Raw genomic sequence first — 13,618 nt, 5'->3', positions numbered from 1 at the left:
AATGTACTAAAAGCATCCAAGCTACTGCTGCTTTTAATGTTCACACACACAAAAGTCACATTTTTTAATATAGTAAAAAATCCATGTTTTCGCATTCTTTTGGGGGGAACCATAAATGTGCTATCTGTTAGAATAAAGCTCAAAATTACAGAACTGGGCTTTAGTCTGTTTTCTTTTTAAATGTGGCCTAATAAAAGCTGGATTTGTAAAGTGATAGCTGCAGCTGAGATGGAAACTTCCTCCTTTCCCATTCCATTCAATTAATGAAAGCTGAACTTCAAAGTCTAAATGAGATCATTTGAAGTGCTAAAATTATTGAACACCAGAACTGTTTACTTTCCTATCTGACCAAAAAAAGAGACTGCTTGTAATGTAAAAGTAAAATTAAACCACTGAAATGAAGTTAGAAAACTTTAAAAGTTTTAGTACAAGAAGTGGTATTAGCTTAGTTGAGAGGAATTTGTGCATAATTTTAAGTGACTCACTTGATAGTCACGCATTCTTTTCATGACTGTGACAGTAAATGCTTTTTCTGGGAGGTCTTAGTTGTGTGCTGCTCGGAAAATTGCAATCCAAGGAGAATATGTCTGAACAACACCCCTGAGAAGCTAAGAGGATATGTGTGGATATCATCAGGGGCTGGAGCCCTTCTACAGTATCAAAAGCACTTCCGTTGCTATCACTACTTTTGTAGTTGTTATCAGAAGTTTTTAAACTGGGCAACTGGTCATTATTTCGCTGACAGCCCTTAACACTCCTCCTGGGCTCTACTTTGTTGTCCTTTTTAACCATGAGCATTGACTGTGCCACCAACTCCGGGGCAGTATGTAGCTAGGGTCAATGTGTACCAAAAGTACTTTGATTGTCTCTTTTGACGGCATTAAGCATCAGCCTGAGGTCTGCTGTTGGAAGGGGGAAGTTAATGGATATCTATGTAAAGGAGGTGGATCTTTGGCCAGAGATGGGGTGAGCTTCAGAAGCTCAATGGGAAAGCGCAGGAGGGGACTATGGAAGCTGGAAAGATAGAGAGAGCAAGAAACTCATGGGTCGTGCCATTAGGCAGTGGCAAGGTGCAGGTAAGGAATGAGCCTTGAGATGTACTGAACAGCTGTCATGAGCAGTGAGGAATATGCAAAGAGAGTCCAGTAAAGCAGGAAAAAGGAATGGAGCCAGGCACAAACTGATTGGCATGTCAAAGTCCGCTTATTCGTGTGTTCATTTTAAGTACTTCCTTTTTCTGACACACAGTTTGGATAGACAGAACACACAGAGTCCTATTAAATGTAATGAATTGCATGTGAGGCTTGATCACCTCTGTAGGCCTTGCTGCCATGCTTCAGGGTTTCTTGTACTGGCAGCACTTTCCTGCTCTGTTCTCCCATGTGCCGGACACAACCAGGCTGACTAACCCAAGAGCCTTTGACCAGCCACACTGGGTGCCCGGAGCACCGCAGCCCTGTGCAGCTGGTGAGGGTTCTGCATCTTTTTTATGCCCTTATATTTAACAGAACAAGGATGGGAGGCACCCTTCCAGGAGCATCCTTCCTGATATCCACGTGTGGCTTTGGCCTCTGAGCTGATCCACCCCTCTCCCCCTTTTCTGGGAGACTCTGCAAGTGAATTCTCATGTCTTATGATTAAAAAAACCATTGAGTATTCTGGTCATTAATGAGAAAGTCTCAGGATATTTAGTTAAATCCCATCAAATTTATTTTTAATTCTGCAGTTAAATAATTATTTCCTTAATTCTATAGAACATTTGAATTAAGTGTATTTTCATTCTATAAGACACCAAAGCAGACACACTGTTTCAGGGGTTTATTTTTTTCCCCAGTACTTAAAATTGTCTGTCTTTTTCATTCTTATCCATCCAAAGCAAATAGAATTAGACTGCAAAAAATAACTTTGTACATGCCAAATTTGAAATGAAGCCATTTTTGCTCTTGCTTTGTTCGGGGATGTGTGAACTTTCTCCCGCCCCTAGGAAAATCTGTAAAACTGTCATGAAACCAAATGGAAAGCTGAATTTTTTAAAGGTGGGCTATAGGAAGAACTTTATCGTTATTTGCAACCTTTACCATAGGAGTTGCTACAGATAATCATGTAGGGCCTTGATTTTTTAGTGACATCTAGCTTGCTAGCACAGTACAAAACCAAACCATCTAGATTATACTGGTGCTTTTCCCCCCACCCCCTTCTCTTCTGCTCCCCTCCTTTCTCTCTGAGGAATTCTTGTACAGTAATTTTTAGCTTCAGTGTGGCTGACTATGGGTGTTTAACTTCAAAGAAGTTTTCACAAGAAATACAATAGTTCAATTTCTTATTACCAAAGTATGAGTTGGGTAGACTTCACAGTATTTTCTTTATAAGTGCAATACTGTTTTTCATCAAACCCTTAACTAGTACAAATCAGCATAGGTCCACTGAAGTTTATAACTGTTTAAACTCCTTCTCACCTTAAGAATGATGAAGAAAAAAAAATCTAGAGAAAGAAAAATGGAAGCTCAAACAGAAAAGGCAGTAAGGTAAGAAGTGTCTGGGACAGAATTTAAAATGGTTTCATGGGCATCCTATAAAATAAAGAAAAAACCTGGAAAGTATCATGTATTGGTCAAAATTTGGCATCCTATGAATTTATTTCTTTCACTGAGTACTCTGAGATTTGGCTTTAGGGCTACATATTCAAGGTCCATCATTTGTTTTGATAAAATTTGCGTTGTAATCTGTTTTTCCAAAGCATAGTTTCGTGCTCTTTCAGTGTCTCTCAACAGATTCCTGAATCATAAACCAGCAGTTTTCCCCTACTATTTTTTAGACCTTGCTTTGTTTAGAGCTTTAATTTCAAAAGTGTGTCCTGGGAAATACCTTAGAGGATGGGAAAAGCAACTGCTGACTGCCTGGGCCAGGTGGGCCAGCAGAGCAGACCTGGGCTACCGCTGATGGGGAGAACTGGCCTGGATCTCAAAGCCTGTCAGTAATGACACCTTGACAAAAAGTCTGCAGCTCCGGAGCCCCTGGAGTTGATATTTGCATAGGTTTCAATTTCCAGTCCAGAGCTGCCTCCCAGGCAGGGATGAGTCATGAAGCTGGTGGCTGGGTGATAAAGGTGGCTCCTTCCTTGCTCGCTTGCCATCAGGCTATTAGAATAAATAGGATAGCATCATAGGCACTGTGGTGGGAAAGAATAATAATAATTCAAAAACCCCACAACAAAAAAACCCCACCCGAAAGCACGATGCACGGGGCACTGCATTGGTTAAGTTGTGGGGAATGAAGCAGGAACCGCCTTGCTGCCATTAAATCTTCGAATTTGAGATAAAACAGCGACGTTTTGGTTAGTTTCTGTTTTGCACGCATTCCGAGGGCTTTCAGCACACGGCCCGCCACTGTGCTGCGGTGGGATGCTCCGGCTCCGGCTGGGCCCTGAGAGCGGCCGCACCTCGCTGGCAGCGGCCCGGAGCCGCCGGGCCGGGCCGGGCGAGGGGCGACGCGGGACCGGCAGGTGGCGCTGTGGTCCCAGACACGGCGCGCAGGCGGGCGGTCAGCGCTCCCTCCGCCGGCGGTCTCGCGCTGCCCGGGCTTCGCTGCCTGTCGTTTCCTTGCCCGTCCCTTCCTTTCCCCGGCCCTCCGCTGTGCTCGGCTTTCTACAGATGGGCTGTGTTGAATGGTTTCAATAAAATTTTATTGCCGCCATTTGAAAAATAGTGGGATTATTGTGATTCGTGCTGCCTGGCTGAAGAAAATACCCTGTGGCGGGACCGGGGCTGGCGCTCCCCTGCCGTTGGGGCCACCCCTCAGGCACCATGTCCCCAGCTGCGGGACAAACTGCCAGGTGGCACTGGTGCCTGCAGCATTACCTCTTTTTTTTCTCGCAGAGCTTGGCTTATCGGGGTTCTGTAGGACAATGTGTCTGTCGGTTTGGTTTTTTTCCCAGGCCCCCAGACTAGCCCCCAGGTTTACCCTCTCTGTCTGCATGGCAAGAGGATACGCGGTGGGCTGCTGGAGCCTGCTGCTCAGGAGCTGTCAACTAGCCGTGTGAAGTAGCAAACCTGAAAACACGGACAGCTTTTGTGAGAGGGCAGAAGTAACTCAGTTGCTGGTAGTCGCTTTTTGTACTGGTGCAAGCCTGTGATGTGTCTGAGCCCTGTGTTGAAGGCATACAGACATTAAGTACTGCAGGTAGATGTTATGCATGTCTGTCTCAGTAAAATACATGACGCATATACAAGAGAGAGTCTTTCTTCATTTTTTTTTTTGTGCTTACCATATCACCTTGTCTCTCAAGGACAGCATATTGCTAAACTGCAGGCAGAGATTTATTGGAGGGACTAGAAGGACTTTACTCCTCCTGCTCCTCTCCCTCTCAGTTCATGTCTCCTACTCCTCTGCCAGTCTGGTATCTCTTACACTCCTGTGACAGCTGGAAGAAAGGAAGCAGCAGAGCCAGGGAAGCATCTTGTCCCCACTCTGTCGCGTGGCTTGAGGGAGGGAACTTAGCCCTTGTTGCATGGCCTGCTGCGGGAGAGGAGATGCAACTACCTTCATTACTTGTCCCAGAGTGGAGGCATGTCGTCTCAGTCACCATATCCACTGGGCTGTTTTTCCTGTCTTCTTTATTCCTTTCTGCAACATCCTGATAAACAGCCTACAATGAAACCCTTAGAGTTTTCTTCCATATAATGCTTTGAGATACATGTGGATTCCGTGAATAGAGATAGCAAGAGCCTTGTCATCCTGAGGACTCGTAGAAACTCATGTAAAAAATAATGATCATTAAAAGAAAGTCTTCAGAGTGTCTCAGTAAGTGCTGTCATGCCTGTGGTATGCAGTGGACCATCCTACCAGAGGCTAGCTTCTGCTTCAGATGGAACCCAGGAGATGATTATGAACCTGCTCCTTTGCACAGTGTTGAGCCAAAATGACTCTGCTAACATGAATTTTTGAAGAAAGTGTGGCTCTGTTTGGTATGGGTTATTACCATTGCAATTCTTTGCATAGCACAGTTGTCCACCAGTGGCTCAAACTCCTGTTTCTGTCTCTATTAGAATTCTGATTTTTATGTGCCACTTTGGAGAAGGTGATTTGGTCTCCTGAATCGCTCAGGAATCTTTAGAAGTTTTATGCTTAGCTTGCTTTTAGCAATCTGAATTACTAGAAATCATTCCATAGATAAAGTGGTGAGAGTGAGACAGTGAGTGTATATGCCGAGTTGTTATCCAACTGCAAATTAAAATTCTCACCATACTGAAACTTTCATAGTTAATAACTAATAATATAACCAGTATGAGACCTAACTTAATCTAGTTTTGTGGTGCTTGTAATAGATGGACATTCCTCTTCAGAGCTAATTTCCAGGGTGCTTATAAACATCACAGACAGTTTATTCCATTTACTCTCTTGCTTCGTGGTGGATAAGACTTCGGTAAAATTATCTGTACTCAGTATGTGCCTATAGTGTCATCCAATCATCTAAATTCAGGGGCACTATTTTTAATCAGACAATATAATTGGTACTAATCTTGAAATAAATGGTGCTTCTGAAAAGCAGGAGCTCCTGTCTTCTCAGGAGCACCATCTGTGTGGCTCATATGCAATCAGCAATATTTATATTAAATGCTATATATTCTACCTCTCCTACTGTTTGATTTCTTCTCTCTGAGTCTCATCCTATGAATCAAAACAGGAAGCACAAGACCCAAGTCCTGACAAGTAGTTGCTTCCTTCAGCCTGCAGATGTTTACCTTGTTAATGCAGCTTTATTCAGCACTTTTTTCAACAAACAGTGCTCATGCTACACCCAGTCTGCCCAGTGCAAGGCCTTCAGCTCATTTTTCATTGTCATGTATGTGCAGCTTTTTATAGACCCCCCTCAAAGTTCTAAAACTTCGCTGTTTTCTCCATTTTGTCAAAGTCATGTGAATCTCATATTGTCCTGTCACAAAATATCACCTTGGATTATCACCAGAAATACTGTTCTGCTCCTTGTTTTCTAGAAGGCCACTTGCTAATTGTTTTTTTCTTTGCATGCTTGTAAAAGGCAAAATTTTATTGTACAATACTCTCCTAGCTTAAAGAAAAAAAGAGAAGAGCATACATTTCTCAGATTACTACTTTACTAACAACAAATATGCTTTTCTTGTTCTTTCTTTTTCATATCTGGTAAGGGGTTTGTAAGCAAGCTGGATGAATTCATTCGCTGGTTAAATGAAGCCATGGAAACAACAGAGAATTGGACTCCTCCTAAAGCAGAGACAGACAGCCTTAAACTGTACCTGGAGACACACTTGGTAGGACAAGATTATACTATGATTATTATCAGTAATTGAAGTGTTCTGCTGTGCTTTTTATTTGATTATTATTTTTAATTACTAATGTGCATCTATATTTTAAAGTAAGATTTGCAGCATTGCTGTTTATTTTTGTAAAAAAATACTAAGCAAATTATTTTCTGTATTTTAAATGTGTACTGATAGCTTTTTAAAAATTAATTTAAAAGCCAGAATTATATGCAGAAATTATCTCCAAACCTGAAAGAACATGGCGATAGCAAAATGAGAAAGGATGTTTTTCCTACTGATTATTCTAGGATGTTTACTGCACTGTAACATTAATAAAACTCCTACTAGTAAAGAACTCTTATTCTCCCACAATTTTAACATAGTACAGACTAATTTAAATAAAATATTTGAAATTATTATTTCAGTCATTTTACTTGATGTGCATTTCTGTCATGTAATTAATACAACTGTCACTAATCTTATTCTTGTGCAAAAAGCTAAAACATTGGGTGGAAGTAGAAAATACTTGGATGAATAATTTTCTGAATATATTACAGGCTAGAATTATAGATTGAGAAATATTTGATAAACCTCGTGAGACTTTCACTGAATTTTTCCAAGAGATGTTTCTGGTTGTGAGGAGGTGAAACAAAGACCTGAATTAAACCAGGCATTAAGTTCTGAAAAGCAAAATTTTATGCTGTTGACAGAGAATGGAGATCAATGTATAGTGTGTCTGAACAGGTAAACTACTCCATCTGTTAAAATGGAAAAAAAAATAGAAAACTAAGCTAAGAAATTCTCTCTCCCTCTGCCCAAATCTTAGGTTCTTGCTAGTATGACTTGGAAGAAAACCCAGTCATAGCACTATTCTGTGGCAATGATCTAGACACCCCAGCTATAAAAAACCCCCAGTGCATTAGCTGAACCCACATCAGAGCATCAACTCCCAAAGCTCAGTCTCATTTCCAGTCTCTGATAATCTGATGGTGAAAAATTATTTGACAGTCCCAGGAAGTCATGTGATGCATTACAGGAAAAGCTGTCATCCTAATGTATTGTAATACTGGAGTGACCATTATTAAATTAATTTCGTGTACATTAACCACATGTACTATTAGAACCGAACTGAAAACTGCGTTCAGAATTTCAGCTTTACAGAAAACTCCTTTGTGTCTTTTGTTCTTAAGCAATTCTGTTGTAGAAGTTCCTCTGGGCAGCCACTAGACAAAGTGCCCATTGTGGTAGTAGTAGTAATCTGTCAAACGCAGTATGAAGACACTGCGCTTTTGCCCTACGTTGCAGACTTTGGATACTGTGGCAGAGTTTGGGTTTTTGCCTTGTTCTGCACACATTCAGCCCCGTGATTCCCATTATGTTTACAGTTGCTCTGAAGAGACAGAGCACATCGTGAGATCAGAAAAGACACTGGTCATTTTGACTTGTTTTCCTCTTAGTCTGCAACATGGAACTTTTGGCGAGATGAATTTTATTTTCACTCCTGACTGGATACAAAAGAAACATATTCCAGGAATAGGGCAATCACCAGGCTGAGTCTCTGTGACAGTCAGGTTGTTTTTCCCCTTCTTCCATGGGGAGGAGCACAGTTGCTCTTTTGCAGGAGAATGATTTCCAACTTTACCTTGTGGTTCTGTGAGAGGTGAAGCCAAAACCATCTATCAGACTGGAATGTGGAGTAGTAGCCCAGAGGCAACTCCTTCATTGCTAGAGGCAGTCAGAATAAATGAGTATGTGGACACCTATACAACTTCACTTTCCCCTCTAAGTACTTAAGCTCCCATCTGTACCATCTATATCTGCATATCTTTGGGGTAAGAAAATCTTTGTACGCTTCAGGATGACTGTGTTATGAAACCAGGTGGTTGTTTTTTTCTTTACTTCTGTGAAGAAGTAAAATGTCTAAAGAACAGTTCCATTTCAATTTGATGATGTTATGATTATTTTCATGGCATATATAGCCAGTGAAAAAAATCATTGTACAACCTGAAAAAAAGTAACTGATTTTTCTTTTTGGATTTCAGAAGACATATGCTATCATATTAATTTCTACACATCAGAATTGAACTATATAAAATACAGAGTATTTTTATAGTGGGGAAGATAGTGACTTGTGTTAATTAGATTGTCAGGTTTTCAGTGGCATTTGTCTATCAGAAACCCTAATCTGTGTTTAAACAGGAGTATATGAACTTCAATTCACGTTAAGCTCAATGTTAAAATTTCCCTTGGCTGAGCATTGTAAGGTGATGCTGATCAAGGTCTTTGTGAGGATACTTACATTGCTCATTTTCTTCTTTTGCCAGTCAGGTTATACATGCTGTCAGACTCAAATAAGATTTGTTGAAGTGAAGGGGGGCTTAGCACTTAACTTATAAAGTTCCAGACTCACAGGTCCATAGCACAGGCACAAGTAACAAATTAACCTGGAAAACAAAGCGAATGTATTGGTTCTTTTTTTATGTATTGCATCTGTGCTAACAAACCTCATAACTATGATTCCTCACTGTTGCAGATTTTCTGGTTGTAGAAGGAGTGAAAACTTGGTGTAGATTAGTATTTTTATTTTTATTAGTAGAGACAAGGCCTTAGCCTTTGGCACACATTATCAATTTCACCACCTGTGATATTGTTTTCTTGGAAATATGTTTGTTGCAATAACAAAATTAGTGCCATAAAGAGAGAATATTTTGCATTCATGAATTAAATGTCTGCTGTCAAAGTCTAAGAAAAGAAAATACGGGAGCAGGAAAGCAGAAAAATGTACTCATTCCCGTTCTCATTATTGGGTGGGAAAAGTCTTGCAGAGGAGACAAGAACAAGGTTGTAAACATCATCCAAATTTTTCAGTATGTGAAATTCTTAACTGTAATTTTTTTAGGATCCCAATGGAGATCATTGATAAAGTATTGAATTTTAAAGTGTCTCCTCACTGAGCCTTGCTTTTCTATGTCTTTGACATGTTGAGAACAATTGTGGCACAGGCACTCAAGGAGAGTGTGCTTATTAGAAAAATAATATAAACCCCCCCCCACCACAAAGAAACCTACAAATTAGAGTCTTTGGATAAAGTAGCACTCATGTGACAAATCTCTTGAACAGGATGGCAATATAAGTATCCATTACAAGCATATTTGACATCTTCAGCTTAACTTGGTAGAATTCCCCAAACTATTGTTCTAGTTAATGCTTATGCCTGGTCTAGCAAGATTGTCCACCCAGGATATTGATCAGCCCTTTGAAGCACAGGACTAACATCTGTCTATTTCTGTTGGGCAAGGAAGAGCTGCCTGTAGGCATCTACGTGACTGCCTGAAGTTTCCACCTGGACAGCTCCTGAAATAATGAAGCAGTTTGTTGTGGAGGGGGAAAGCAGCCTCTCCACAAGTTGGTCCATTGCTTCCAGCTAGCTCATTATTCTCTCATCTGTGCAGAGTCTAGCTGGAGAGTTCCTGGGCCACCCAGGTTATTCATGACCAAGTGCACCCTGCGCACACAGGCACAGGCCTGATACCCAAATGCACCACAATTATAATTATTAAATGTAGGGCAAATTGAAATTTAATTCTTAAATAACTCTTACAACTTAATTCCACAGATTTTGCCATGATGAGTAAACATACAGTTTGGTAAAGAGTATTAATTTTTTTCTACAAATTGAAAGATAGTCTACATCTGGAATTTGTGCCAAAATAGAAAGCTTAGAGGGCAGTTTTCTTGCATACTTTAAAGCCCAGTTCCCTGATTTTCTGCAGAATAGAAGTTGCTATATGCTTCATTTTAGATAACACCAAAGCACGTAGCTAGCAATTAAAACGTTCTCAGAGACCCCTGGAATGGTGCCTGAAATTATGCTTTACTTTTATGGGTCTTCACAACTGAGTAACACTGGTGAAACTGATTTGGGATCTGTCTGATTCCGATTCATATAGGAGGGCTGACATGGAGTCGTCCCTACTTGAACTTCTGGCACCAATGCAGGCAGCCACTGAAGCCAGCAGGTGTTGAAAACTAACATGTCTTCACAGAACAGGGGTATTTTCCAACACAAATCTACTTTGCCATAAAGGCCTCAGTCAGCCCTACTAGAGAAAAAAAGTGAGGTGGGTTTTGAGTTTTGGGAACAATTAGGCTCAAATCACTTCCTAATGAAAAGATAGCCTCATTGACCTTACCAAAAAGGAACTTCTGAAAATGGTTTCTGATTTACTTTGTCTTTTGTAGGTCTTCTTTTCTGTTATGCTGATTCTTGCCCATTGGCACCCTGATCAAAATCAGCTACTAGCAGACTCTAAGCATAGACTTGGTGGTATGCAAATCAGTTCTCATCAAAAACAGTATCCTGAAGGCAGCTTATGAGCTAAAAGCATCTGTCTACATGTTACTGCTGTGCTTGTGGAACCAAACAGACTTTCTTAGCAGCTCAACAATAAGAATTCACCATGTTGCTCTTGACCATTTTAGTTTGCTAAAACAGATATTTTACCACTCTTTATCCCACAGTAAAGGGGTAGGCTGGCAAACGAGAAGAGGAAAAGCTTTATATGAAAGGCACTATATACATTTGCTGAGGTCTGGCACTTTTACTTATGTAGTCTTAACTTTTCCCTTTGTTGTTAACACAGTACTCTGCTTTCTTGTTGCTGCACAACTCCTAATTGTGCACCTTACCATGGTGTGCTCTTAGGTCTTTGGACTAAAGCCATATCTGTGCCTAGTGTCATACTTAAGAGTTAGCTAATAGAAAACTACAAATTAAAAATATTTTAAACTTATTTTTCGAATCTTTTCAAATATTAGTTGATGTTGACAGGCAATATATTTCACTGGAGATGAAATTACTAAAGGAAATGTCTTCTTAGAAATTTGGAACTACTAATCAGGCATTTTTTCCCAACAATCTTACTCTTCAGTATTTCTGTAAGATTAAAATTCTTAAATCTTGAGCACAGGAGATGTATAATATTTATGTCTTTCAGAACCAGCTAAAGAATGGTCAGTGCTTCCTATGGTGATTCACTTTCTTTCAAAGTGGCTGTTGCGTTTTGCCCTCTTAAATAAGACTGTGTCTGTTACCTGCCTATTTTTAAGTTTGCAGTTTGGAGGAGAGTAGATCATAGAATCATAGAATAGCTTGGCTTGGAAAGGATCTTTAAAGGTCACCTAATCCAACCTCCTGCAATAAGCAGGGATGTCTTCAACTAGATCAAGTTGCTTAGAGCCCTGTCCAACTTGATCTTGAACGTTTCCAGGGATGGGGTGTTTGCCACCTCTCTGGGGAACCTATTCCAGTGTTTCACCACCCTCATCATAAAAATTTCTTCCTTACATCTAGTCTGAATCTACCTTCGTTTAGTTTAAGCCCATTACTGGCTCGTAGCTGTCCCTGTATTTCCTGTAAGACCTATTAAGTACACTGAAAGGCCACAATAAGGGCCTGCTCTTCTTCAGGCTCAGCAACCCTAACTCTCACAGCCTGTCTTCATAGGAGCGGTGTTCCAGTCCTCTGATCATTTTGGTGGCCCTTTGCTGGATGTGATCCAACAGGTCCATGCTTTTCCTGCATGGAAGACCCCAGATCTGGATGCAGTACTGCAGGTGGCATCTCAGGAGAACAGAGTAGAGGGGCACAATCACCTTCCACCTGCTAGTCACGCTTCTTTTGATGCAGCCCAGGACACGGTTGGCCGCCTGGGCTGTGACTGCACTTTGCCAGCTGATGTCCAGCTTTCCATCCACTGGTACCTCCAAGTCCTTCTCCACAGGACTGCTCTCAGTGATTCATTTTACTCTCGTGGTAACTGTGGATTTAAGATACCTTTCAAAAGATGGCAGCCAGTAGTTTCCTGTTTTTCAAGACAGCACAAAGAGAAATTGTTTGTCACTCATGGAAAGAATGGAGGAGAATGGATGCCTTGAAAATAATTAATTGTTCACACCAGGGTTATTTGTTGAGGGTTTTTTTAGACAAAATATATGTTCTGTTGATTTGAAACTAGAATAGCAAATACTCTGTAGAAAATACCAGTGGCTAGGTTTGGAATCATTGCAGTATGAAGTGTTGTTTGTATATGCTAAGTGATCATTTCCATGAATCAGGATTTCTTGGTTTTCTAATAAATTGTGTGATGCCTGTCTGTACATTTTAGCTCAATTTAGTCACAGGCTTTGTGCCACATTAAAATGGCACATTATAATGTTCCATTATTTTAGCCTTCTAAGTCACCATTTTTAGTTTAAAAGGTAGTCTTAAAAATATCATGAAGTATTATTAGTATTTCAAAACAAACTATACAAGTTGATTCATACTAGTATTTACTTCTGTTCTGTATAAGAAGTTTAGATGGTGTCTTCATTCCAAACCCAATTCTTCTTAAGATAAGGGAGTTTTTGAGAGTTTTATTATCTAAAGAGAAATGAAATAAGAATTTCCCTGTGTCCAGTATAAATGTTTCTGGCCACATCATGGCTCAACACTTTCTTAGCTGTAAGCAGCAAATGCTGTCATACAGAAAATAGATGGTATTTTCACATTTAAGAAATTGTATTGGCGAAGTAATGATGCTTCTGTGATATCTCATGATAACTGATCGTCTGTTTGTAATGTCTGCTGGGTCTGAAAAAAAATCATTCCCATCTCCCTGGAAAATCTTATTTTCTAAGAAATGACAGTTTAGAGAAGTATTAAAAACCTGTTCTCATTGAAAATAAGGTTAAATACACATGCCTTGGCCTAATCTACTGGCTATCTTTGTGGTAGCGTTGGAAACAGTAATTTTATTAAAGGTATTAAAGCCACTGAAATAGCTAAGTTACATCTTATGCTTTTGCTGTGTGGGCATTTCCAGTGTCTGTGGCAGCCAATTTAGATTTTTTTTTTCCTCAAAATGCGTAATAGTATCTGCTGGATGATGGTGCTAAAGAGTCTGAGCACCACAAGTGAACTAAGATCTTTCTTCTCTAAGGACTTTGGTTAGAATCTATTTAGCCTATTGTTAGTTTAAATTTCTGAATTTTATGCTGTTACCTTGAAAGGTGTTTTGGGTATGCATGGGTTCCTGAATGTATGTCCTTTTGTGTAGGAATCAGTCTGCAGAACATACTAATGAGAGATACAGACTAAACCGAGCGGATTTCAAATAAAAACACTTAATAAGAAGTAATGCATCAACTTTAAACAGAGGGGATGCATGTATATTGTCAGTTCTGACTATTATACAGCTTTTAAAATCTTTAAGCCAAATAACCCCTATGTAGCCTTTTCTGTTTCTTGAGTTAAAAGTGCCTGAGAACATCAAAAGGAAAAATTACTGTCATTTAAC

The 13,618-nt window shown here is 40.1% G+C and overlaps 1 protein-coding gene across 1 annotated transcript in view; it reads left to right on the top strand.

Annotated features, from left to right (window-relative positions):
* Positions 1–13,618, top strand: part of AKAP6 (A-kinase anchoring protein 6) — a gene marked incomplete at its 5' end in the record, with an annotated part of 228,335 nt that overhangs the window by 61,696 nt on the left and 153,021 nt on the right. Inside the window, one exon of the mRNA XM_084264174.1 lies at positions 6,165–6,287. Coding sequence (XP_084120300.1) covers positions 6,165–6,287 — 123 coding nt within the window. The remainder of the gene's footprint in view (positions 1–6,164; positions 6,288–13,618) is intronic.

This window comes from Gallinula chloropus (assembly GCF_964237585.1).
Source record: "Gallinula chloropus genome assembly, chromosome: 4".
Classification (NCBI taxonomy): domain Eukaryota; kingdom Metazoa; phylum Chordata; class Aves; order Gruiformes; family Rallidae; genus Gallinula; species Gallinula chloropus.
Note: the sequence above shows the minus strand (reverse complement) of the source record. Positions and strands in the feature narration are given on the sequence as shown.